The sequence below is a fragment of the Crocodylus siamensis genome, chromosome 2 (assembly GCF_052110815.1).
Source record: "Crocodylus siamensis isolate JL-2025a chromosome 2, ASM5211081v1, whole genome shotgun sequence".
Classification (NCBI taxonomy): domain Eukaryota; kingdom Metazoa; phylum Chordata; order Crocodylia; family Crocodylidae; genus Crocodylus; species Crocodylus siamensis.
The window spans coordinates 267268496-267296486 of NC_143396.1; the positions used below are offsets into that span (position 1 = coordinate 267268496).

Below are 27991 nucleotides of genomic sequence, written 5' to 3' on the forward strand. Positions count from 1 at the left end.
TTTCAACCCAAATCCTTTTATTGAGTTTGCATCAGTACAGAAATAGCTAGATTAGCTCACAGAATCATAAGATTCTAACTGATTATTTCAGTGTACCATCAGCAATTTCAAGCCTACTATTGAATGGCTTTTAGAAGATAGTCAGGAAATGTATTAAATAACATATAGCTTTTGAACACATCTCTGTTGCAATTATTGATTCAATGAGGTAATCTGGGTACTCTGACATTAACAAAATATAGTGTAATAGGACCTGCTGCTGGTTTAAAATAGGAAGCTATTCTGATCTAATTTTATGTATTTAACAGATACTTAGCTCTGACTAATGCAATGTAATAGTTTAAAGAAAATAAAAATAAAATTTGGTACATGACATAGATAGAAACCATAATCTTTATTCACAGTTCTGTAGGGTTAACCACCCTGCCCATGAATATCAATGTTTTAAAAGTTTCTTCAAATACCATGAAAAGGAAAGGTCTGTTCACTTTAATAGTAGGTGGCACTGAGTATGCAGTAATTGCTGACCCACTAGCAGCTGCTGCTTCAGTTCCCCTCTCATCCACTTCAATTACTGCTCTTTGGATAACCTAAAATACAAATATAATGCTGTCAGTGTTTTCATTTTATAACATGGAGAATGCTTCTCAAATTTCCAAACATCTAATCTGTGGTGAACCTCAATGCAGAGGAATCAACTGAGGTTCAGAGTGTGGTTCTGACATTGCAGAATTGCTTTTGGGTAGAACTTTTGTACTTACAAAGAGCATCATTGCCTTGAATATGAATCAGCACAGATGCTCTACTTTGCTCATAATTTTTTAGTGGTCAGATCAGATTTTAAGAAGCTTTTCTACATATATTTTGGAAAGTAGTTGGACAACTTCAGTATTTGTACTTTGGCAAAGATTTTTGTGGGTGATTATCTTTTGTTTGGACTGACCAAATAGTTGGGAGGGACACAGATGATCTTTTGGGTGCCACTACCCTTCTTAGGTCTGATTAAAAAAATGCAGATACAGCAGAGCTAAACAAGATACGGAACAAAGGCTTGTGCACAATTCCAATGTAAATAAAATGGGGGTATAAGAGAGATTATCAGGTGGCTAAAAGACAAAGAGAAATGCAGTAACCTGGGGGTAGTTTGTAGCAAGACCATTTAAGATGGTCATTATCACCCATCAGGCAGATTAATTTCAAGAACCACTACGTCTTATCCCTGGTTCTTAGGCTGGGCATATTTCTCTCATGTTTCTCTTAAGGTCTTGTCTTTTCAAGTGTTGGCTGTAATTGATGATCTTTCTTATACATTCAAATGTGGGACAGTAAATGACAAGGGTATGTGGGGAGGGGGTGTTGTAGCAGGTTGCTGGTGGGTATTTAGGTAGCTCTTTCAAAGGTATGGCCTGTTTCTCTGTTGAAGTGCCCTGGCTTGGATAAAAGCAGTTTCAGTTTGGTGAGGTAGATGGCACAACTATTTTTTAAGTCAGTATGGTGATGTCTGAGGTGTGCTGACTGTAGAGTACAGCTATTTTGGTATGTTTGGTACAATTGCAGGTTTTGTGGACTAAGTATGGTGGTCCATGGCTTTTTTTTGCATATAGTTTTGTAGGGTGCCATCTTTGATGTAGATCACAGTGTGTTGGTATAGATGTTGATGTTAGCATAGGAGTATTGCAGGGAGAACGACTGAGTGGTGGCAGCAACTGAACCTATGGTAAAAATCAGTACGCCAGTCCATGTTTTCAGTTCCAGTGATGAAAATGGCATCTATGTAAAGCAGGTGCAGTGCAGGGTTTGGTGCTGCAGTTTTCAAGAAATTCCTCTAGGTGGCTCATGAAGAGGTTAGCATATTGTGGAGCATCTTTGTGCCCAAAGGTGTGCCATGGTTTGGAGGAAGTGTTGGTTGTTGATAGTGAAGTTGTGGGTGAGGACGAAGTGTACTTATGTAATAGGTTGTGATTGCAACCAAGTGTAGTCTGTGTGGCATTTCAGGTAAGCGGTTATGACTTTAGGATGTGCAATATTACTGTGTACCTGGTGACATCCAGAGTTGCAAAAATGGTCTTCTCGAGGACAGGATTGATGTTCTGGATCTTGCTGAGGAAGTCTGTTGTGTCTTGTAGAAAACTTGGCCTTTGAATGATAGGAGGTTTCAAGATGGTTCCTATGAATTCTGATAGCTCTTCAGTGAGGGTACTGTATGTAGTTGGATATGATGGGTCTGCCAACATTCCTCTGTTTATGAAACTTTGGGAGCATATAAAATGTTTTTGGGATGGGATAATGGGGGAGAAGTACGAACAGATTTTTTTTTTAAGCTGGCATGCAAAGAATTTGATATTGATTTCCAGTTCAACAGTGAATACTCGTGTGATGTCTTCCCCAAGATCTTTATAGTAGTTGATGTGAGAGAGTTCTTTAGAGTCTCATTGATGTAGTCTTGACAGTTGGGGATGACAGTAGCTCCTTCTTTGTGTCCTGGTTTGCTTACTGTTTTGTTGTTGGATTTTAGGGACTGTGACTTTTCTCTTTAAAGGGGAGAGGTTATGGTGGTCCTAGCTTTTGTTGAGAATTTTGCTGTTAGCTTTCTTGCTAGCTCAATTGATTTACTAGTGCAGTATGTGGTTCTATCTGCTCCGAGGTGTCCAGTTGGGTTTTTGTTGTTGTTTGTCTTATGTTGTGGCAGGAAGGTAATCCTAGGTTCTTTTGTCCTGGTTGTAGAAATATTTATTTAGGCAAATTCTGTGGAAGAATTCTTCCAATTCTCCACATACCAGTATCTTATCAGATTGTTTCTCTGGGCAGAAGTTCAGGCCTTTGAAGAGCACAGATACTTCAACAAAGTTAAAGGGAAAGGGAGTTTTGTGACAGGTTAATAATTGGTGTTCTGGATGGTGCTGTATTGGTGCTCTCCTATGCTGCTGGTGGCCCTTTTCAGAATCAACTCTTATACATTCTCTTATTTTGGATAGCTTTCATCAGACTTTTTGGTAGAAGGCTCAGGTATGTTGCCTAGTGATAAAGTATGTCTTCAGTTTTAAATCTCATAGTTTAGTAGTGTAAGTAGGTTCTGTTTAATTTGATTTCTGTTAGCGTAGATTAGGTGAAGATTTTTCCCCCCATTTTGCTGAGGTTCTCTTGTACAGTTGTGCTGGAGTTGTGTGTATTAACTAAAGGATTGTGAACATTAAGTCCCCTGGGGATGATGTTTCTTACACAAGCCTAAGATGATATCACTGTGTAATCTTGATATTTTTATTCTTCATTTTGTGGATTTGTAATATGACTTATTTTGTAACATGGCAAGATACTTGTTTCCTCAACAAGCCAAAAGTCAAGATTTGGACTTAATGCTGCCCCTCCCCCTTGCCTGATTTCATGCCTAGCTCAGATTGGCCAGCATGTGCTTTACAGTCTTCAGATATTCTTTACAAAATGTATGGAAATGTCTTCAGTTCCTGCTTCTGCTGACTATCATTTCTGGATGCCTATACACATGCTCAGGAGTTTGGCAGGGGGGAGGGAATTTAATTAGTATGGTTTGTGGATATCTACTCCAATTAAGCCCCAATGCCCTCCACACACTTAAAATGGCCGTGGAATGCTTTATCTAAGTCTTATTAGATGAAATTTCAACAAAGTGCCCAAGCCGCCATTTTAAAATGTGTGGGGGCTTAATACACATGATGGTGAGGTGATGCTAGAGCATTATAATTAGAATGCAAATCGGCACATATATAGGCAGCCTCTGTGTCTAAATGTACTGGGAAATGCTTAAGTATTCAGGCAGGAGCAGACCCAGAGGGGATGCAGCAGCATGGCTGCACACCCCTAGCCTGTGCACTGCATGCATAATGAACTCTCTGACCTCACTGGTCTGTCTGCAGAGCTCCTGTTAGAGCTTTTAGTAGTTAAAATCTCCCATGCTGGCACAATTCCCACTATTATTTTTCTTGAATAACACCTCATATCCCTGAGGATCCCCACCAATTCAGTAACACCTCTTTACCATACTTTCCCAAAGACCCACAAAGATTTGCTTTTGTCCATGCTGTCCTTTCTTATTTCTATATAGTCTTCTGTGAGAGGGGAGGCAGGAGCCCCCCCCACAGCGTGGACCAGACCCTGATCAGCACGCCCTGATACTTACCACAGGAACAGAGACAGGTAGCAGCTGGAAAGAGACCCGATGCTGACACAAACGCAGGTTCAGCAGTTTTGCAGCTGCTTGAGCTGCATATCAGTGACAGCTGGGGCCATGGCTCCTGAGCAGCACGGGCTGCTCAAAAGGCAGCCGGGGATCTAGCTGAGGTGGTGCCGTGGAGTGAGGAGAAGAATGCCAACTGGGAGATGCCGGATGCGGAGCTGGTAGGCTCCAGCTCCAGCCACCATGAGAAGGAGCCAGGTGCCTGCTGGAGACCCAGACAGGTGAGGTGGAAGGCAGCCTCAGGGGCTGACAGGGCCAAGGGAGCCCCAGTGAGAGGCAGCAGCCTCAAGGGACACCGCCAGGAAGCAGAGGGGCTCCGACCTGGAGCTCAGACGCCGGGGCTGGGGACAGCTCCTCAGGCCCACGGGCATCCCCAGACTTACAGCAGGCAGAACACAGGGAATCACAAGCCCCCAGGAGGGGGAAGTAGATGATGCCAGCTGGAGAGAGCAGAGCAACGGGACCACAGGTCAGCCAGGCCCCAGGGAGGTGACGCCAGAAGAGCCGGTAAAGGCTGGACACAAGGCGGTTGCCTGTACACATGGCTATTAAGATAAAGAGGACAGACAAGTCTTCCCCAAGGAACTGAGGGCCCAGAGAGGGGGAATCTCGGGAGCCCACCAGCAGAAGCCGGTCATTTTCAGTTGAGTTTCTTCAGTTACAGTTTGACCCGGGACAGGGCAGGTTTAGTTTCTCGGTAGGGGAAGCTGACCCAGACATGAGGGATGGGCCCCTAAAAATTGATGACCAGGAAGACCCAACCCTATCAAGGTGGGCAGTGTGGGAAGACCTGCGGGGAGCAGCATCTACCCAGGCTGAGGACGTGGTAAGGGTGGGGTAAAGGGGAGGTTTGGAGCCCCATGAAGACACCCATAGGGTCAACACCCCTCCGGGTCCCCCCAGCAGGGAGCTGCCTCCCCAACAATAACACTGAAGATGTGGCAGGTGAGAAAAGGGGTGGTGCCACCATCTAGGGGGCACTGGAATCAAGTTTCACCCTGACGTCACTGGGGGGCAGGGCGCCAACGAAGAGGTTCCCCAAAGCCATGCAACACCTACCAATGACACCTTTATTGAATTTTGCTGCTTTTTGTTCTAATATGGATTTCTCCGATTTCATAGAAATTGGGGCTGGAAGGGACCTCAGAAGAACATCAAGTCCAGCCCCCTGCCCGAGGGGCAGGAAGTCAGCTGGGGTCATAGGATCCCAGCAAGATAAGTATCCAAATTTCTCTTGAAGGTGTTCAGTGTAGGTGCTTGAACTACCTCTGATGGCAGGCTATTCCAGACCTCGGGGGCTCAGACAGTAAAGAAATTCTTCCTTATGTCCAGTCTGAAATGGTCTCACAGTTTGACTTCATCATACCTTGGGGTGCTCTGGTGAACGAACGTTCCCCCAGATACTTATAGGTGGCCATCAGATCACCCCTGAGCCTGTGCTTTTCCAGGCTAAAGAGCACCATAGCTCTAAACCTGTCATTGTAAGGTCTGTTTTCCTGACCTCTGATCATGCGCGTGGCTCTTCTCTGGACTCTCTCAGGCTTCTCCACATCCTTTTTTAGTTGTGGAGCCCAAAACTGGACACGGTACTCCAGCTGCGGCCTCACCAAGGCCAAATACAAGGGGAGAATGACATCCTGGGATTTGCTTGAGAAGCATCTATGGATGAAAGCCAGCGTTTTGGTCGCTTTACTAGCTGCAGCATTGCATTGAAGGCTCATGTTCATCTTGTGGTTGATAATGACCCCCCAAGTTTCTTTCTTTGGTAGTGCTAGCCAGCGTAGCACTGCTGAGCCTATAAGGATGCTGAAAGTTTTTCCTCTCAAGGTGGAAAACCTTGTATTTTTCAGTGTTAAACACCATCAGGTTCTCATCCACCCATTTGCTGAGCCTGTCCAGTCTGCCTGGATTGCCTCCTGTCTTCAGGTGTGGATGCTTTACCCCAGAATTTGGTGTCATTCTGACTCCAATGTTCACATCATTAATAAAGATGTTGAACAATATTGGTCCAAGCCTTGGGGGACCCCACTGGTTACAGGGCACCATGATGATTGACTTCCGTCGATTACCACCCTCTGGGTCCAACCACAGAGCCAGTTTCCCAGCCAGTGGATCATGGTGGACCCAAGGCCACAGTTAGATGATGATTGATAGATTCTTCATAGTGGCCATTAGGATTCTATTCCAGCATCAGGTCCATGTATCATCCTTGATCCTAGGAGACAGCACACTTTCTATCTGAATGTGCACTGGTGACAGGTTTGTTGATTCTTCTTGAGTCTGCAGTTGGTGTGAATCACTAGCCCTCTGTCTTCTGTTTGTCATGGTCCCTGCATATTATCTTTTTTGTTCTCTCACAATTTTCAGACTCATCTTGGTTCCTCAATAGATTTCAGTCTCTCTCCATTGTCTCTTCCTTTTCTGAGCTTAGCAGCTCTTATCTTCTTCTTTGTCTTCTAACCCTACCATACAGGCGTGTTGAATAACCCTGAGCAGACACCTACAATGACCTTTAGAAGGTTACTACATACCAGACCTACAGCTCTGGTATGAAATACCTTTTGTAGTGTCTCATGGTGCTAGCAGGTACTGGATTCTGGTGGTTCCCTGGCTAGGGAACAAGGTGCAAGAAATCCCTTCCTACTGTTGCCTCCTTAAAGATTTGGTTAACAGTAGCCAAAATAAGGCATTTTATTTCATTTTTATTCTCAGTGTCTGCATAATCCAAGATATAGAAGCAGTCCTAGATGCAGGTACATGTGCTTTAACAAGTGCTCTAACATACTATACGTAGTAGGTCAGAGAGAGGAAGCATGACACTAAGTCCTGAATACGTCTCGCTACAGTGGCCCAGCATCAACACAAAAGGCAGAGGGTATCCTAACAGCAATCTAAGCCTGTTTTATGGTGGGTAAGGTGTTCTTTTGTAGGGCTGTGCGAAGCTTCAGCCCCGATTCAATTCTGTGGAGATTCAGCCTGATTCGGTGGCCGAATCTCTGAATTGAACCAGAGGACTCTTTAATCTCTCCAGCTTGAATCGGAGCCCTCTGAATTGACTCAGGGAGATTTGGAAAGATTCTGAGATTTGGACATAGACACAGCTTTAAATGTGTTTTCTACATACCTCTAGGTAGCAGGAAGCTCGTGAACACTACAATGCTGGGGTGCACATCTGTGGAGTGTCCCACAGAAGCATGGGGGAGTTCACAGTGGGTTCCCCCGTGGCCCCTTGGCTCAGCAACTGGTGCCTCCTGGGTCTGGGGGAGACACCTAGGGTCCCCCTGCAGCCAACTGCCAAACCAGGGGAGGTGCGGGGGGGCCTCCTAGTGGGCTCCCTGGCGGACCCGGAAGTGGACCGGAAGTACTTCCAGTCCACTTCCGGGTTCGCTGCCAAGTATGTGGAGGGCCCCCCCACATTCCCGTGGAATGTTCCATGTGCCCCAGCGTCACAGCATTCATGAGCTGTGCTGGTACTTCGAGGTATGTAGAAAAAACATTTTAAAGCTGTGTCTGTGTTGGAATCGCTGATTGTCTGAATCAGTATCAAATCTTCAGATTCAGATTTGGCCGAATCAAATCAGGGACAGTGATCTGAATCGACGAATAGAATCACTGTCCTTGATTCAGGCCGAATCAGAATTGAATAGGGCCTGGTTTGCACACCCCTAGTCTTCCAAAAGGCAAGAGAGGTAGTTTGAACCTCTCAGGCTAAGAACGTCTCTTACTGCCTCAGGCACTGTTCTATCTTATTATTATATAAAAGGCAGGCACCCCATTGGCACCCTCTGCATCTTAAAACTATTAAAACTTATTTGTTGTGCTCAATCTTGTCAATGTGCCTTAAGTGTTCTCTGAGTATACCTAGCAGATTTGATCCCTCAGGTACCTTGTTTGTGGATTTTGGCTAAGCTTAGGCATGAACTAGACTCTGAACTGCCTCAATCTGAGGCATTTACAGAAGCAGAACTCTAGAAAACATTTAAGGTCAGGCAGGAGGTACCATTTGACTATGATGAGAGTTAGGGGGCAAGATTTTATAGATAAAAATGTTGAACTTCAGTGCCTCAGTTCCATCTAGATCTTTTAACTAGATCTAGCTCTACATGTTTGTATAGTTAAGTAGGCTAATGGGGTCCTAATCTTTTTATTTTAGAAATTTTGAATACAAATTATATGAAGCAACATAATGCCCATAAGGTAAAGGAACTTGTAAGACTTACCTGTGATACTCTGGCATACATTTGATCTGTGAGTTGACTCAGGTCTGCCTGGTTTGTGAAGAGATTTTTAATTCCTAGAGTTTGAAGGAGTTTATGCATTTGGTAGTTCCGGTCTAGTTTGAACTTCGGAAGGAAAAAATCTATTTTTCTGTAACAATAATCAACAAACAGTCATTAGTTCTAGGAATATATGAACATGTAAGGAACACTTCAAATATTGCTGGAAATCCACGCTAGGATTGAATTCAGCAACACGCTACAGAAAAGGTGAAAGTTGAAATTTATCTGTATTTAGGTAGGTTGAACCTACCTAATTTGTCAATCACATCAAGGCAAACTCCTTTCCTCATGAAAAACTCAGAGCCATATTGGTTGAAACCTCTACTTCATTGTATTTGCCAGTCACTGGACAATTCAAGCCGCATAGTAACTTGAATACAAGGTATGAATTAATTTAGAATGGCTGTAGAATAACAGTCATCTACTGAACTTCATTTTAATATGAGAATAATGTTATAATTCAACCCATGTCATTTCTGTATCTACACAGGTCTGTATGGCCTAGGCTGGAAGTCCATTCACAAGTAAACTCTTGGTTCACCACTCTACTTTGAGGGAAGTGCCAAATTTAAGTTGACATTCAGGACTGCGGAAAGCATGGACTTGGAGGGGCTGGATTGTAACTTGCCAGAAATGAGCATTTCTTAGTGGAAGACAAGAGGTGAGTCAGAGCCTTAAATTAATCTTTCAAACCATTCTCACTCATAGATTAATGAATGTTTTCATTTCAGGGACTGGTTTGCTATAAAGGACTCATCCTCTATGAACATGCAGTTGATTCCACACAGAAACTAATGTATTAGTGGGTGGTAAGGAACCAGATAATTTTTGCTTTACTTTTTTTTCCCCACAGTAAATATAAAGGAAATGGCAATGAACAGGATGTCAAATTGTGCAACGCTATACCTGGTCTTCATGTTTCTGAGCCACAACTCCACAAGCTCTGCTGTTAAGTGGTCTTCAAGTGAAACATAATCTCCCTCCTTTTCTGGCACAGCAATCAGCAGGTGTACTCTTCCTTTGTAGGGAAGTTTTACCACAGTGCATCTTAAGTTCTCATCGAAAGTTGAGGCAACTTTGTCCGATTTGAACATCATGGGTACCTGCACACTTCTGTATTTATCTATGTGGAAAAACTCTGGTTCTGTAAGCCTAGCGTTAAATGGGTGAAGCCATTTGCCTGAGGGGACAAAAAAAGAAAATAATTATTTACACTTAAAATTGCTTATGGTAACAATTCAGAGATTCTTAAAAGTTTTATATGTATTGCTATGTCATCTCATAGGATCATGGGCCTTATGTGTTTGGAATGAATGGGTGACAACCTTTTAGCAAGTCTACTTTTAAACTCTTTATAGCAAAGGGCACTGATGCCCAATTTGAACTGATTCACTCCCTGAAGAAAGAGGGAAAAATAAGCAAATATTTTTGTCCCTTTTTTAAGTGTGGACAGTAACCCACACTTTTTCAAAATGAATGAATATCCCTTTACTTGTATTTAAATCCTGTCATCTCACCTCCTTTGTTGACCTGTTACTTGATTGTTCCTTCTTCATTGGAAGACAACTCTACCTATTCAGCACTCTTTTTAAAAGTTATACCTCCATAAATTCTTATGCATAGATCATTGACAGGGGCTATCTTGTGAAGTACTGTGATGTGGGCTGAGTCATCATCTTTATCAATTATACCAATCACTACATTTCATTTCTAATCTAGACAGAATCATCCTCTCTCTTTGGGATCTGCATGAAATCTGGTTCAGTTGGATTCAATTAAGGTAAGATGTCAGGCAAGTCTGATGATAGAGAAAGTATTCGGAGAAATTAGGAAAAGTAATGAAGGCATATGTTGATACTTATTTCCTATAGAGGTTGCCAGTGCCTGTGTCCAAACTGGGCTTGTTCTTGTTCTTGGCTTTGGAATTAGCAATGGTGGCCAAAGATGTTTTCTTTCAATTCCTGCTTGATGTCTTCCCAAAATGCAGAGGTTGCCATGATTATCTATGTTGCCAAATCAAGACTTGGCTGTCACATTCCTAAATTAGATTACCCTTAACTACTTGGAAGTGCTAGCTACTGTAAACAATGCTTTGACTTGCAGATTGTCAGGGGTTTTTGATAGATAGAGCCCAGCTTGCAGGGCCGCTGTTGCACTGTCCCTGAGTCTGAAGTTGACCGACACTGCATATGGTGCACATTAGACCAGCCCTGTACACAGGCCCCGGATGCATGCCACACAGGTTGCCCCCGCCAACCTAGCCAGTCCAGGACCTGCAATCATGCAGCACCTTCTTCAGCCAGTTTGGTGTGGGTGCTGCATCCAGCACTGGTCCCAGACTGGCCACAGCAATGGCCACATGTGGAGCAATCCTGGACCAGTTAGAGTAGGTGACACATGCTCTGCATCTGGCTTTCAGGGAGGGAGGGTGCGTGGGTCCAATCAGACCCAAGGGGCTGGCTCTGCGTGATTCATCCAATGCAAAAGGCCAAATGACTTTGACGCCTTAGGGTTATGTGTTATTCTCTGCCTTGCGTAGTTCATAGAATATTAATTTACTGTGCTGTTTTCTATCTACTGAAGCCTAAATTGTCTTAGATGCAGTTTATAGATTTTATATCTGATAAGCAGTCTTTGGGCACTTGTCCTCAACATGCCCAAAAGTGGAAATCTTTGAACTACTGCCTTGGCGTTTTCTGCCCTGCAATTTGTTTCTTTCTCTCTTTACTTTGGATCTCTATTGTTTTTTCAGGAGAAGATTTCCAGGAAAGAGAGAGTTCTCTGCCTTCTGGTGTCCTGTGGAGCTATGTATGGTTTAAGCCTTTGAAGCCACTTTTTCAGTCCTGAGATCTCTATATACAGGATTGGACATCAGGCACACATAAGAAGAGCTTTGAGATTACTCCTGACTGTAAGTGTTTTCAGGGGACTGGTACAGCATAAATGGAGCTTCATTGGCCTGATTTATACCATCAGAAAGAGCACCTAAATCAGGGGAAGCTGCAGGGTTCAGAATTCAGTCCCAATTGGCCTCCGTTGGATTAGTGACACTAAAGAAAACAGAAGGGTCCTTATCCTGGACCAATTTAATCTGGGCGGTGAGATCCAGCTTTGGTGGTTCTGTAAAAAAAGTGGCCCCTTCCCTGGAGTGGAGAAAAGAAATTTTTGCAGAGACAGCCTCTCCCTAGCTTCCAGTCTGGAGCTGGTTTGTGGCATGTGTATATCTCCCCTCAGACCATGAACCTCTCTGCACTGTGCTCATTGACTACATTTCTCTCATCAAGCACAGGGAATTCAGGATTCTAGTAACTTCTTTCTCTTGTACTCTGAAAAGGGTGAGCAATATTTCTGATTAGCAATGGTTCTTTTCACTATGCTGTCTTTGGCAACTGTACTGTGTCCTAGCCAAAGTGCTGTCTGAGAGATTAATTGGTGCCTTAGCCCATGGAAAGTACATGCCCATGTCATAGCCACCATTACAACAGGCATTAAATAAAGGTTCTGGTAAGAAGAATATGGATTCTGTGGAGACTGAACAACATATTCAAGCCTTAGAAGTGGACCCTTTAGAAAAGGGTTGAAACACATTAACATCATGCTGAAAAGTTTTCATTACCTCTGTGCTGCAGCTGTTTAGTGGATAGAGGTCTACAGCATTCAAGGATGTTGGCAGTACTGTTAAAAATCATTTACTGGAGGACAGAAAGAGGAAATAGAGGATGGGGAAAATATTGCATTTTTAAAAAATCTTTTTCCTGAAATTAAAACACTTGTATTTGAATTACCATATCAGTTGGAATGTGTATCTGATATACATACTCACCCAGTTTGCAGCTAACTCAGTATCAATGACACGTTGATCTGACATGTCTAAGATCTCAGTTACAAATATAGAGTAGTGATACAAATCTCAGAATGTCTTTGTAGTTACACTAATGTAACTGAGATTAAAGTCGGACCGCTGGTCTTTTCATAAATGGTAGTTTTATAGATTAAAATAAAATCTATATTTACCTTTGAAAAATATGTAATCCACAAGAACCAATTTAGCATGTATGTCAAAATCGTCAAAAAGCTCTTGGATTTTTCCTTTGGTCATTTTGTTAACATTCTGGTTTATGACCTCCTTTGCCTGTGTGGAGTTGTTAAAATCCACACTCAGGAATTCCATGTCAAAGTACTCCTTGGATAAATTGAGGAAAGATTCATTGAGACAGAAATCCTTTTGGATAAAAGCAAAACTACCTTCCTGAAGAATAAACTCTTCATTTGCTGTGATGTTCTCCTTCAGTTGTTTAAATAAAGCTGGCAAGTGATAAGGATTCTCTTTGTCCTTCAAAAGGTGGAGGTTTAAACCTTGAACTATCTGGTTGTTTGTTTCCCCTTTGGTTGCAAGCATAAAGGCAGCCATGAGAAATGACAGAGAGAGAGGGGAGAAAAGAACATTGTTATCATGTTGCATGGCTATTTTTCTGTAGAGATTGAATCCAAAATTTGTGCTCTTTTCAGTGACATTGTAAACAGTGGACTCTAAAGGGACTTGCACTTCAAATGGCTTTGGGATATTTTTATGGTGAAAGCGTTCTTCAGAAATGCTTAAAGTCTGTTTCTTTGACAAGAAATGTTCTTTGTTCTCCTCTGGCATTCTTGTCTCGACAGAAGAGGTGTTCATTCCCAGGCACATTTCCCATAAGAGAAGAAGACAAATTCCCGCTTTCATGTTGGAGTCCAGCTGTGAGTTGCTTTCTAGGACTGAAAGTGAAAAGGAGAAAAATTACTCTTACATTTTTTTTTAATTAAAAGTACTTTGTATCTAGAGGGGTAAGGTTGGAGAACAGAGTGGCAGAGAAGCGAAGGCATCTCCATTGCTAATCCAGAGAGATGAGTTTAAGCCTTGCTCCATATTTGTGCCAGAGATGGCCCACAGTTGACCCAGTTACGAGTTATTTGGGTTGGAGAGTCAAAGGCAGCGAGATGTGTACCCAGCCACATTATTCCATTATGTCCCTCTGAAACATTATTGTAATCGTGCTGGCTCTATGGACTGCTGGGCTTATTATGTCCTTTAACAAATGTGCAACAGAGAGAGGTCAAATAGTTTCAGGCTCTTTCAATCATGTAACTCTCATCTACATACCCCTCAAATACATCCCCAAAAATGTGAAGCCTGAATGGTCAGTATCAAAATCAAATCAATGGAGGAAAGAATTTTCCATTCTTAAAATGAATACAAAAGAGAGATCCAGATTTTTTGCATGGATCCACTTAATGTGCTACCTAAAGTTCATTATAAATGTGCCTGAATTTCCATGCTTTAGAGTTGTTGGTTGTAGCCATTTTGTGTAGATGTGATACCTTTTATTAGACCAAGTAAATAGTTGGAAAGATTGTTCTTTGCAACTATTTAGTTGGTCTAATAAAAGATACCACATCTACCCAAGGAACCAATTTGCACCCCAGGGTACTCAAGGAGCTGGCAAGTGTCATAGCCCAGCCCCTGGCACGGATCTTTGAAAACTCCTGGCGCTCTGGTGTAGTGCCTGAAGACTGGAAGAAGGACAATGCGGTGCCAATCTTCAAGAAAGGGAGGAGAGTGGATCCGGCTAACTACAGGCCCATTAGCCTGACTTGTATCCTGGGGAAGATCTTAGAAAAGTTTATTAAGGAGGCCATCCTTGATGGACTGGCCCAGGCTAACATCCTAAGGGATACCCAGCACGGGTTTGTTGCGGGTAGGTCTTGTTTGACCAATCTCATTTCCTTCTATGACCGGGTGACCTATCACCTGGACAAGGGAGAAGAGATTGATGTCATATATCTTGACTTCAAAAAAGCCTTTGATCTGGTATCCCACGATCACCTCTTGGCCAAACTGGCCAGTTGTGGCCTTGGCTCCACCACGGTCCGCTGGCTGGGAAACTGGCTCCGTGGTCAGACCCAGAGGGTTGTAATTGATGGCAGTCACTCATCGTGGTGCCCTGTGACCAGTGGGGTCCCTCAAGTCTCTGTCCTGGGACCCATCCTGTTCAACATCTTCATTAATGATGTGGACATTGGAGTCAGGAGTGGACTGGCCAAGTTCGCAGATGACACCAAACTTTGGGGCAAAGCATCCACGCCAGAAGATAGGCAGGTGATCCAGGCTGACCTGGACAAGCTCAGCAAATGGGCGGACAAGAACCTGATGGTGTTTAACACCGAAAAATGCAAGGTTCTCCACCTTGGGAGGAAAAACCTGCAGCATCCTTCTAGGCTCGGCAGTGCTACGTTGGATAGCACTACAGAAGAAAGAGACTTGGGGGTCATCATTGACCACAAGATGAACATGAGCCTGCAATGCGATGCTGCGGCTAGTAAAGCGACCAAAATGCTGGCTTGCATCCATAGATGCTTCTCGAGCAAATCCCGGGACGTCATTCTCCCCTTGTACTCGGCCTTGGTGAGGCCGCAGCTGGAGTACTGCGTCCAGTTTTGGGCTCCACAATTCAAAAAGGATGTGGAGAAGCTTGAGAGAGTCCAGAGGAGAGCCACGCGCATGATCAGAGGTCAGGAAAACAGATCTTACGATGACAGGCGGAGAGCCATGGGACTCTTTAGCCTGGAAAAGCGCAGGCTCAGGGGTGATCTGATGGCCACCTATAAGTTTATCAGGGGTGACCACCGGGATCTGGGGGAACGTTTGTTCACCGGAGTGCCCCAAGGGATGACGAGGTCGAACGGTCACAAACTCCTGCAAGACCGTTTCAGGCTGGACATAAGGAAGAATTTCTTTACTGTCTGAGCCCCCAAGGTCTGGAACAGTCTGCCAGCGGAGGTGGTTCAAGCACCTACATTGAACACCTTCAAGAGTAAATTGGATGCTTATCTTGCTCGGATCCTATGACCCCAGCTGACTTCCTGTCCTTTGGGCAGGGGGCTGGACTCGATGATCTCCCGAGGTCCCTTCCAGCCCTAATGTCTATGAAATCAATGAAATCTATGAAACCTTGTCTGACTTTCCATGCTGCATTTAAAACGTGCTATACTTAACACAAAAGGCCCAGGTTTTCAAATGAGGTGCTCAAATTTGAGATCCAGGATCTGATTTTCAGATGTGCTTTGTACATTCAATTCTACTTGAAGTGGGTGAGCACTGCCAAGACAAATACAAATCTAGAAAAAGGAACAGAGAGAGAAATGACTTTTGATAACCGTGGGGTTGTTTGTACATTATGTATAAAACATGTATATAAAAACTGAAACTGAATCTCAGCCTGCTACTAGTCAAAAGATTACTGTGAAATTTTAGTCCCATTATGGAGAAATTCTGAGAGTAAAGGCAAAGCAGATTAATCCCCCTTCAGTTTTTCAGTCAGCTCTTCAAGCTAGCGAAAACAGCCTTGTTTTATTGACAAAGTAACAATAGTAAAAGTGAGAATATGATGGTAACAACCGTTCAAGAATGGGCTCTCTTGCATCTATTTGTAGGAAAGCAGTGGGGCATGGATCCATGAATGAAAACCAGGAGCAAAGTGGCAAGGGTAAGGGCCACTTCTGTTATAGGGTTGTGTCATCTGTTTCTCCCTTTTTGAAAATCAGGACAGCTTGACCTTCCATGGATTAACCTGCTCATGTGTTCATCTCTAGAGATCTTCTTATTAAAATGGTGCTTATACATACTGGGTATTTTGCTAAGAAAGTACAGCCTTTCCAGCTAGGAGTACAGGATGATGCTGAAAAATGTTTTGCTATTTCACACTCACTGTTTGATTCATTATGTCAGTATCATCCTTTCACTAGCTATGTTCACACATGGAAAAATTCAGGAAAGGTAGAAGTAAGGAGAAAAAAATGACACTCGGTTTTAATTATGCTTGTAGTACTACCTCCTTCCTTATATACCACTCATACAAAATGTTATGTTTTTATATTGGTGGGCAGCAGGGTTTTGGCAAGAGAAAGGTAACTTGATGTGTGTGTTTTCTAATATTGGAGTAGACTCTATGATCTTTAGACGCATTTCACTGTTAGCAGCAGTGCCGTCTTTGCAGGAGCAAGACGTTTGTAATGCTTTTTGTGGGAGCAGTAGATGAACTCACTCCTACAGACATGAAGGAGGGTACAGTTGTATGTGGGGTAACAGATGGAGACTCTTTGAAAATCCTGCTGTGCAGAGAGTGGAAGGGACAATAATTAAAAGTTTACCTTTATTACAGTTTGTGTCTACTGAGCCTTGGTGGTGGTGGTGATTGGTGGGGCAGGGGAATACAACACCACTGTAATGTAGTGTCTGCAGCTGTTCATTCCATTTCACTCTTCATCCTTCTAAACCAGACTCTGTACTCCTCCAGATGGATCCCTATTCAGTTTGTATTGTGGTTGCCTGATCTTTCATACTTTGCTGATATAATGATGTGTTTGTTGTAAGACCCTGCAAACGCTGAGACAGGTTTATCAATGGTATCAACTGACTGAAAATATTCCTTTTGTTTCAGTGTTAAGTGAACAGAGTGCAAGACCCTTGTATTACATTTAGAAAAAATATATTCTCTCACAAACTGATTTCTAAGCACATCCATGCAGAAGTTTCCTCTGTTCATTACAGCCTTGGAATAATAAGGTTAAATTTTTCAAAAGGCCACATTCAAAATTATTCTTTGTAACAAGTGGGCTGACCCAGGGCCGCTCCACATGCTGGCCCACCTGCTTGTCTAGGGCAGTCTGCCCATCTGTGTCTCCTGCCATGCCTTTGATGTAATTTAAGTTGTTCCCAGGCAGGAGGCTGCCCATTTAATTGCCCTGATGTTAATGACAAAATAAACAGATCCAAACCTTCCCTTATACTGTGTTCCATGCCTTGCAGCTGACATTCATATCTGCTAATACTCCCCCAACCCCTTAGCTGGGCCACACTTGGCCTTACCCAGCCCAAACTTGGTCTCAGGCATCCTCAAACCTACCCGGGCCCCTGGGCCCCACACTGGGGCTTCAGTACCCTGCCTTCTAGGGCCTTAACACCTGGCTCTTTCACTGGGCTTCTGGGCCTAATGCCCCTTGGGCCTCATGCCTCACTCAGCGGGCCTGGGCCCTGTCTCAGGCCCCCTTCTCCCAGCCTGGATCTCACATCAGGCCCTACCCAGTCTGCTTTTCCATCAGGGTGTGCACCTTAGCCTTTCCCTTCCACAGGATCACCCACAAGGCAGCAGGGGCTGAGGCTTTCTGGCTCCCCATATTCACCTTTTGATGGGGAGGCACAGGTGTGGCATTTCCTGAAGACTGCCCTGCCACAAGCAGCCCCACCACACCGTTCTCCCCAGCAGGGTGCAGTTTTAAGTCATGCCTCAGGACCAGGAACCTCCTCCATCCCCATAGTTTCCACCCTGAATCTCTAAGCTGTTCTGGGAGCCAGGAGCTCTCCAGCTGGGTGATGTTATTCCTTTGGACCCCTGTAGCAACTGCCAGTGCTGCACTTGGGCCCTAGCCTTATACCCACACTCCCAGCCTCTCCACCAATCAGGTGGCCTCCTGCCTAACATGTGACTGCCTGATTGGACCTGCTCCCACCTGCAGGCTGCTTACTGCCTGCTCAGACCCCTTAAAGTGGTAGTCATAACCTGTGCTCTTCTACGCTGTTTCAAACACCAATTTGCCTAGTTTTCCTGTTTCCAAAGTCAAGATGCTGTATGTACCGAATAACTGAAGCAATATATTAATTATTACCAATATAATACAGGGTAGAATCCTACCTTATCAAAAAAATTTCAGTTTCCTTTTTCCTTTTGTTCAGCAGGCAATTTCTTAGAACTGCAATTTTCAAAAGTGTGTTATAAGGCTAGGAAGACGAAAAAAATTGATGCCATCTGAATGCCTTTGTATAGAAATGGCATAACTTCTGAACAAACTTCAGACTGAACAAAAGCATCCAGTCACCATCACCAGAAGGGGTATGCTCCTTAAAAAAAGGTTGAAAACCTGTGGTTTAGATCCAGCCAGGTCTATCTTAGATTAGATTCCACCATTTTAAAACCAGTCTGTGTGTGCTGTACTTCTGTTCTGTTACGGGTTTAGATGAGTTTCTGACCACCTACACTGGAATGAGTGTAATGTCTGCACCTGGCCTCCATGCCCATAATACACTTATTAAATCTAAACTCAATGGGGGTCAGGACAGTCTCCAATATTTTATCCTTTTTTAACAATACCCAAGTTCCAAATAAGTAAAAACTGAGACTGGCTGGATCTCACTGCCAGATTGAATTACACCCTCCTAGCAGTTGAGATCAGCTAACCACTGAGCTTTGGAGGTTGGAAGTAGAGGATGGATGTGAATTCACCTCCTGCTTTTCCCTTCATACTGAATTGTGCTGTAGAATCTCCCTTCCATTCTGAGAGTTCACCATGGCTCCGTTGAAAATTCATCAGTATGCTTCTTCATTGGCCAACAGGACCATGGTGTGACCCTGCTCTTCCTGTCTAGGTACATGTACTTACAGCTCCTACCGGTCCCAGTAGCAGAAACTTCAGTTTAGGTAAGATGATCTATTTCCATATACAGTTATGCTGATCAAAAATTTAGTGAACTAGGTTAGCAGTTCTCAACCTTTGGTACTTTATGTACACCCTGCCAATTGATGCGGCAAAAGTCCCACCATGGCACTTCCAGTTTCACCGCCATAAGCCGAGTCCCACTTTTTCCTCGTGGACCACGGCCCAGGGCATAGCAGCCTGCACGGGGTCTCCCTCCCTATCCCCTGGCACACTAATGCTGGGGAGTGAAAGCCCTGGCACACCAGACACAGTGGGAGGTGTGGTGGCAGGAACTTTTTGCCTGAGCAGGCAAAGATGCCTCCAACCTGGTAGGTGGGGAGGCAGGCCAAACTCAAAATGAAACACCCATGTACCCCCTTCCCATGTCTCGCGTACCCCCAGGGTATATGTTCCATGGGTTGAGAAACACTGAGCTAGGTTACAGAACACACCATCTAATTTTACCTTTAAATAAAATATGTGCTATTACTTGCACATCATGTGTGGTCTTATTTTACTTTTCATGCTCACTTCAGTGCTCTATATTCCTTAATTTTCTGCACGTATGGTAGAAAATTCTATTAACTCAAGTGACAACAGTGATATAATTGCATCATCTAAGAAGGAAGATTGCAATTCACTTTTTTTAAAAAGGCACTCAAACTTTTTTGCTCCACTTCTGCCTTGTGTAATCTTTGTGCAGGTCCTCTGAGGTGGAACTAGGTTCATGTACAGAACTGATGATTATGCTCTAACCGCTCAGTTTCCAACAAGAGTTCAAATGATTGGGTGGAACTATTGCACTAAAACTGAAATTCGCATAAAATTTTATGTTGATACAAGCCTGAAGTTTGAGTGAAGTTTCTATGTTTGTCGTGAGATTTGTTGTTTAAAACTTATGAACTCTGTGGGTGGTTATGTATTGGAACAGTATTTTGGAGGGGTTGTAGAATATTCATCCTTGGACCTCTTTAAAGAGCAGTTTAGGTGGTTTAGACAAGGGTGGTCCTGCCCTGTGCAGGGGACTGGACTAGGTAATATCCCATGATGTGGTCTTCCATGACCACAGTCTGCTCTTTGGTGAGAGAGGCAGTGAGCTACTGGAAAGGGATGGCCTCCACCTCTCTCCACTGGGGAGGAGGCTCTTCTCAGCCAGACTGGCTGACCTGCTCCGCTGGGCTTTAAACTAGACCCGCCAGGGGATGGGGGGAATACTGCCACTGCTGGCCCACTGAGCAACCCTTGCAAAGCCAGCAGGCCAAGGTACTTAAGGGAACCCACCTCTGCCCCAGCCCTGGAGTGAGCTGTGGGCCATGCAAGGGCCCCCAAAGGAACACTTGCCTGCCTGTACCCAAATGCCAGGAGCTTGGGAATAAACAGGAGGAACTTTTCCTCCTGCTTAACCCAAATAACTATGATGTCATAGGGATAACAGAAACCTGGTGGAACTTCACCCATGACTGGACCACAGTTATAGACGGCTATACCCTGTACAGGAGAGATAAAGTGGACAAAAGGGGCAGGGGTGTAGCTCTCTATGTCATGGAGAGCTACGTTTCCCTGCAAGCTGACATTGGCACCCAGGGTGGACAATTTGAGACCCTCTGGGTTAAAATCCGTGGGGAACATGGCACGGGGGACACAATGGTGGGAGTCTACTGCAGACCTCCAACCCAGGATCAAGAGCTTGACCAGGAGTTCACCAGGGAATTGGCTCAGGCCTCATGTTCCCAGTGCATGGTTGTCATGGGAGACTTCAACCACCCAGACATCTCATGGGAAGAGTACTCGACCAAATCGAAGTGGTCGCAAAGCTTTCTCTCGTGAGTGGATGAGCTCTGTCTGATGCAAGATGTCGACAGGCCGATGACAGGTAAAGCGCTGCTCGACCTGGCAATGGGAGATGACCTAATCAGCAACCTAATGATCAAAGGGAAGCTGGGTGACAGTGACTATGAGCTGATCACCTTCAACATCCGCCATAAAGCTGACAATTTAGTCAGCAATACAGAAGTCTTGACTTCAGGAAAGCTGACTTTGACAAGCTCAGGAGGCTCGTCAGAGAGGCCCTAAAGGGCCACAACCCAAAGGGGAGGGGAGTTGCTCAGGACAAGTGGTTGCTCCTCAAAGGTGTGATCCTGGAAGTGCAAGCAAAGTCTATTCCATCTCAGAGGAAAGGCAGCAAAAATGGTCCTTGTCCATGTGGGCACTAATGATGCGGCTGGAAGGAGTCCTGACTGCATCATGAAGGACTTCCACAAGCTAGGGGTCAGCCTCAGAAAGTCAGGGGCACAGGTGGTATTCTCCTCCATCCTTCCAGTTGGCCATAGCTGAAAGCGCCAGGATGCCTGTATCAGGGAAGTCAACTGGTGGCTCCAGAGATGGTGCCTTCAGGAGGAATTTGGATTCTGTAACCACAACCAGCACTTCCAGGGAGAGGGTTTCCTAGGATGGGATGATCTTCCTCTCTCCTAGAGGTAAGCATCTATTCTCCGCAGGTTGGCTGATCTCCAAAGAGCTTTAAACTAGGTTTGACAAGGGATGGGGAACCGGTGGTTGATGAGAACCCAGGGTTGGAAAGCCACAGACAAGGCACCGGACCTAACCAGGTAAGCACTAGGGGAACACATGCCATCAAGGCAAAGGGACACCAAGAGCACCCACTGGGGGGACTTAAATGTCTTTACACAAATGCCAGGAGTATGGGAAACAAACAGGAGGAACTTGCACTCCTGCTTGCTAGCACACAGTATGACCTAGTTGGCTAACCAAAACATGGTGGGATTCTATGCACAACTGGGTGGTAGGCATTGAGGGGTGGGGTACAGGTTAGACAAGACATCAGCTGGGAGGAACAGGCAGCCAAAACAAGCCGTTCAAGGAGGTTCTTACACTGTGCAGGACCTCCACCTAACCCAGATGGTGTCCAGTCCCACCAGGGGTAGCACCTTGCTAAACCTGGTCTTAGCAACAGGAGATGATCTCGTGGGGGACCTGTGGGTACACAGTAACCTGGGTGATAGTGACCACCACTTGGTTGAGTTCACGATCCAGAGAAGGGTGAGAAAAATATCCAGTGATGCTAAACTTTTAGATTTCAGAAGGGCCAACTTTAGTAAACTTAGGAACCTAGTTAGTGAGATGGCCGAACTCAAGAGCATTGGGCTAATGGGGGGTCCAAGAAGGTTGAAAGCTTCTCAAGGAAGTGATCATCGGGGCACAAAAGAAGTCTATCCCCTTACACAGGAAAGGGGCTAAGGGGATTAAAAAAAACCCCTTGGCTTAACAGGAAGCTTAAGGAAAGACTGGGGGCAAAGAAAGAGATGTATAGGCAGTGGAAGCAAGGGGCAGCCACCAAGGAGGCATACACCACCCTGGCACACTATTGCAGGGAGTCAGGCAGGCCAAGGCAGGACTGGAGCTTAGGCTGGCTACAACAATCAAGGACCTTAAAAAGTCCTTCTACAGATGCATAGCAAGCAAAAATAATGTGCAGAACAGCATAAGGCCCCTTCAGGACAAATCAGGTCAATTGGTGGTTGATCCAGACAAAAAGGCAGAGCTCTTCAATGAGTTCTTCGCTTCAGTATTCCTTATTACTGACCAAGACAATCCCCCCACCTTGAGTATAGACAGATATCCAGAAGGCACCAGACCACAGAAGGATAGTGCTGATTAATTAAAGAGCGCTTGGAAGGGCTGGATGGGTACAAGTCAGCCAGCCCAGATGACCTCCATTCACGGGTGCTGAAGGAATTGTCCAGTGTTATTGCTGAGCTGCTGGCACGGCTATTTGAGCTCTCATGGTGCTCCAGATAGGTCCCTGAGGACTGGAAAAAGGCCAACATGGTGCCCATTTTTAAGACAGGGAGAAGGGAGGAGCCGGGTAACTTTAGGCCAGTCCATCTTAGCTCTATTCCTGGGAAAATACTAGAAAAAAATCATCAAAGAGCATATTTGTGAAAGCCCAGCAGGGGAAACGATGCTGAAAGGAAACCAGCACAGGTTCATCACAGGTAGATCCTGGCTGACAAACCTTATAGCCTTTTATGACCAGGTCACACACTGCCTTCACACAGGAGCGGAGGCCAATGTCATCTACCTGGATATTAGGAAGGCCTTCAACACAGTTTGGCATCCTGTTCTCATAGGGAAGCTAACGGGCTGTAGAGTGGATGCCTACACAGTCAGGCTTAGGGACCGCACCCAGAGAGTGGTGGTTGACAGGTCATTCTTGGCCTGGAAGGAGGTGGGCAGTGGGGTGCCACAGGGTTCAGTCCTTGGGCCAGTGTTATTTAATATTTTTATCAGTGATTTGGACGAGGGTATGGTGAGCACCCTCTCCAAGTTTGCAGATGATACCAAATTATGGGGTAAAGTGAATTCACCAGAGGGCAGGGAGCAGTTAGACTGACCTGGACTAGATCAATGGGCGGAACTTAAGAGGATGCAGTTCAACAAAGACAAATGTAAGGTACTCCACCTACAAAGGAGGAATTCCCAGCCTACCTACAGGTTGGAGGATGTCCTCCTCAGCAGCTCAGAGGCTGAGAGAGATCTTGAAGTCATAGTTGACTCCAAGATGAACATGAGCCAGCCGTGTAATGAGGCCATCAACAAAGCCAGTCGCACCTTGTCGTGTATTAGAAGATGCATGACCAACAGATCGAGGGAGGTGATGCTCCCCCACTATGCGGCATTGGTCAGGCCACAGTTGGAGTACTGTGTCCAGTTTTAGGCACTGCACTTCAAGAGGGACACGGAGGATCTGGAGAGGGTTCAGAGGAGGGCCACTCGCATGATTAGTGGTCTCCGTGAAAGACCCTATAAGGAGAGTTTGAGCGATCTGGATCTCTTCAGGCTATATAAAAGATGGCTGAGGGGTGACCTTGTGGCTGCCTATAAATTTATCAGGGGAGGACAGCAGGAGATTGGGGATGTGCTGTTTACCAGAGCGCCCCAGGGAGTAAATAGGTATAATGGGTGCAAACTAGTGGAGAGTATATTTAGGTTAGACATTAGGAAGAATTTTTGTACAATAAGGCTGGCTAGAGTCTGGAATGGGCTTCCAAGAGAGGTGGTCCTATCACCTAATTTGGAGGTCTTCAAGAGGAGGCTTGACAATAACCTGGCTGGGGCTGTCTCACCTTGGTCCTCTTTCCTGCCAGGAGCAGGGGGTCAGACATGATGATCCATTGGGTCCCTTCTGGCTCTATAATCTATGCATCTATGAAAAGGGCACAGCATCCCCCTTGGCTCTCCAGGAAACTAGTGGACCTCTGCGTCTAAAAAAGACAGACCTACAAAGGATGGACGACTGGATCCACCACCAAGGAGGAATACCCAGCACAGGTCCAGACCTGCAGGGAGCAAACCAGGAAAGTTAAGGCTGCAACGGAACTCCCAACTAGCTACAAGTATCAAGGATGACAAGAAGTCCTTTTTTAGATATGTGGGGAGCCGGAGGAAAAGCAAGGGCAACACTGGACCCCTGCTAAACCAGATGGGACTACTGACGCCCAGTAAAAAGCCAACTTGCTAAATGGGTACTTTGCATCGGTCTTTCATCAGTCCCATGGGCCGCCCCTGCCCACTACAGGACAAGGAAGCCTGGGCGAGGGGGATTCCTTACCCTCCATCAATACTGACCTTGTGAAGTAACAGCTTGGGAGGCTGGATACCTTCAAGTCAGCTGGTCCTGACAGTTTACAGCCCAGGGTACTCAAGGAGATGGCTAGCATTGTAGCTGAGCCCCTGGCATGGATCTTCGAGAACGCCTGGTGCTCTGGTGAAGTGCCTGATGATTGGAAGAATGCCAATGTCATGCCTATCTTCAAGAAATGGAGGAAAATGGATCCAGCAAACTATAGGCACATCAGCCTGACCTCCATCCCAGGGAAGGTCTTAAAAAAGATTATCAAACAGGCCATTCTTAACAGGCCGGCCAATGGCAACATCCTGAGGAATAGCCAGCATGGGTTTGTTGCGGGTAGGTCTTGTTTGACCAATCCCATTTCCTTCTATGACCAGGTGACCTATCACCTGGACAAAGGACAAGAGATTGATGTCGTATACCTTGACTTTAAAAAAGGCTTCGATCTGGTATCTCATGATCACCTCTTAGTAAAACTGGCTAACTCTGGCCTCGGTCACACCACAATCCTCTGACTGGGCAGTTGGCTCCGTGGTAGGACCCACAGGGTGGTGGTTGATGGAAGTCAGTCGTCATGGTGCCCTGTGACCAGTGGGTTCCCCCAAGGCTCTGTCCTTGGGCCTATACTATTAAATATCTTCATTAATGATGTGGACATTGGAGTCAGAAGCGGACCGGCCAAGTTTGCTGATGACACCAAACTCTGGGGTAAAGCGTTCACACCTGAAGACAGGAGGGCAATCCAGGCTGACTTTGACAGGCTTAAGAAAAGGGTGGACGAGAACCTGATGGTGTTTAACACTGAAAAATGCAAGGTTCTCCACTTTGGGAAGAAAAATCTGCAGCATCCTTATAGGCTCAGCAGTGCTACGATGACTAGCACTATGGAGGAAAGGGACTTGGGGGTCATGATTGACCACAAGATGAATACAAGCCTGCAATGTGACACTGCAGCTAGCAAAGCAAGCAAAATGCTTGCTTGCATCCAGAGATGCTTCTCAAGTAAATCCCAGGACGTCATCCTCCTGTTGTCCTCGGCCTTGGTGAGGCCGCAACTAGAGTACTGTGTCCAGTTTTGGGCTGCACAATTCAAAAAGGATATGGAGAAGCTTGAGAGGGTGTAGAGGAGAGCAACACATACATGATCAGAAGTCAGGAAAGCAGACCTTATGAAGAGAGGCTGAGAGCCATGGGACTCTTCAGGCTGGAAAAGTGCAGGCTCAGGGGTGATCTGGTGGCCACCTATAAGTTCATCAGGGGTGTTCACCAGGATCTGGGGGAATGTCTATTCACCAGAGCGCCCCAAGGGATTACAAGTTCGAACAGTCACAAAGTCCTCCATGACCGTTTCAGACTGGACATAAGGAAGAACTTCTTTACTGTCTGAGCCCCAAATGTTTGGAATAGATTGCCACCGGAGGTGGTTCAAGCATGTGCTCTGGATGCCTTCAAAAGATATCTGGATGTATATCTTGCTGGACTCTATGATCCCTGCTGACTTCCTGCCCTTGGGGCAGGGGGCTGGACTCAATGATCTTCCAAGGTCCCTTCCAGCCCTAATGTCTATGAAATCTCCTGAAGTCCCTTTCAGCCTCACTTTTCTATGATTCTAACACACAAATTAAAGAGGGACGGAGAAATAAGGACAAATACACCAAACGCACAGGTCTCCCCTGGATTCCAGGGAACCATTGGTGCACCCCCTGAGCATGGCAGTGCACCCCCTGCGAAAAGGCGCTGTCAACACTGCCAGCAGTGCCTGCAGGCAGTTGCCACTCTTCAACACGCCCCCCCCCCCCCCCCCCAACACTGCCAGCAACGTCTGTGTGAGGTCCATGATCACCCCTGGCCACCACCAACACTGCCAGCAGCATCTGCAGGTGGTTGCCAACCACTGATTGGCACTCGCCACCCCTCCGCTCCACTGCTAACAGCACCACAGCCACCTGCAGGAGCTTGCTGTGCCCCCTCAGCCTCCAGGGGCACACAGTGTTCATGCAGGGAACCAAACCTGATGACCATGGCATGGCTATAGTTTGTTCAGTGAGATCAACAACAAACAGACCAAGCGCAAATAGTTTCATAAACCTGAAAATCTGGTTTTACTCTACTGTACTTGAATCGCAGCGGTCTACATCACGTGACCTACATAGGAGCTGATTATTGCTGGATCAGTCACTGACTCATCTGCTCAGTTATGTCCCCCAAATTGGTTCCCAAATGATGTCTGAAGCAGAAACAATTATTACAAAAGGTCAATGACCTAATCAAGAGAGGACCCAGTCAAGAGAGACCTCTTCCATCAGCACATCAACAGCCAACAGTGGGAGAATATCAGCAGTGCTTTAGTGCCTGCAGAGAAACACTTGGATTCTCTACCAGGAAACACCAAGACTGGTTTGATCAGGGTGACCAGGAGATCCAAGAGTTGACTGACTGCAGTCAGGCCTTTTGTGCTTACAAATTGATAACACGCCTAAGAAGGTGAATTACAAAGAAAAGTTATGAGTCAGGCCTACCGGGAAAATAGAAGAATTAGAAAGAATCTTGCCATTTTTCTAAATTATAAGGCTTGTATTTGCATAGTTTTATGCTAAATATTTTTCCTTCCCAAAAAAGTTTACTTTGTAGAACCAAAAAGGCATTTCATAAAAAAAAAAAAAAAATTATGGCAAAATAAAAGAATGGGTGTAAACTTTGTTTTTCTTCTTTAAAATAACTTATATTAAAAGGTTTCCCTAAGAGAACATTAAATCATTTCATATTCCACCAAACTTAAAATGCAGATAAAATGTACTACAGTTTAAAATGCCAAAATCACATTAAGACTTTACAGACATTATAATCCTCCTTCCCATGATATATATTTAAATTTTAAAACAATTATATCTTACCAATCCAGTAGCTCTTCTGTTACTTTTCTCAATCAACCACATTTAAAAAAGTAGTTGAAGGTGACTGTCCAGTGATGGTCTTCAACAAATATTTGCTATTCCAAAGTATAATGGTCTTATTTTGTCTGTTAGAAATTAACTGATCAGTACACAATGGAAGATGTATTTCCTTTAAATGGTAAAATCAGGGAGAGGTATATTCCACTAGACATCTTATTGATCTAAAAGAAACAAAATAACGTTTCCCTGGAATTCTCTTCTGCACACTGAAGCAATTTCAACAATAGAGATGGAAACTGCAATCACCTAAAATAGCCTAGGGACTGGTAGTTATGGCAGTCCCTAATTTTGTTCCATCTAAAAGAAACAAAATAATGTTTTGTATTTTCCATTGATCTCAGATGATCAAATCTGATCTTACCTTGTCAGCTGATCTCTGGGTTTTATT

General features: G+C 44.9%; 1 protein-coding gene and 1 long non-coding RNA gene across 6 annotated transcripts; one reads left to right on the forward strand and one right to left on the reverse strand.

The window, feature by feature from the left end:
• On the reverse strand, positions 1–27984 carry SERPINA10 (serpin family A member 10). Of its 5 annotated transcripts, none has more exons than XM_090033938.1 (6): positions 27544–27568; positions 15521–15642; positions 12505–13242; positions 9397–9670; positions 8431–8578; positions 1–590 (listed from the first exon to the last, which is right to left on the reverse strand). In XM_090033938.1, exons 2-6 carry the CDS (start codon positions 15594–15596, stop codon positions 399–401), a joined length of 1428 nt encoding a protein of 475 aa, XP_089890064.1. In that variant the 5' UTR covers positions 15597–15642; positions 27544–27568; the 3' UTR covers positions 1–398. The 5 variants fall into 5 exon arrangements, with proteins under 5 accessions (XP_089890064.1, XP_089890066.1, XP_089890063.1 ...); XM_090033940.1 differs by lacking the exon at positions 15521–15642 and adding an exon at positions 18216–18273 and having other exon boundaries at positions 27544–27560; XM_090033937.1 differs by lacking the exon at positions 27544–27568 and adding an exon at positions 18216–18270.
• Positions 8987–12484, forward strand: LOC149872153 (uncharacterized). Its single transcript, XR_016440365.1, has 3 exons — positions 8987–9151; positions 10210–10270; positions 11243–12484. It is a non-coding gene; the product is annotated as an uncharacterized LOC149872153 (long non-coding RNA).
• Positions 27985–27991: the final 7 nt, after the last annotated feature.

Bases quoted from the DNA above. Each gene is read 5' to 3' on its own strand.
- SERPINA10 (XM_090033938.1), bottom strand. From the start codon at position 15,596: ATGTACAAAGCACATCTGAAAATCAGATCCTGGATCTCAAATTTGAGC. The intron at 9,671-12,504 runs GTAAATATAGAT...TTGTCCCCTCAG, and splicing joins GGATTACATATTTTTCAAAG to GCAAATGGCTTCACCCATTT. The intron at 591-8,430 runs GTAAGTCTTACA...TTTGTATTTTAG, and splicing joins TGTATGCCAGAGTATCACAG to GTTATCCAAAGAGCAGTAAT.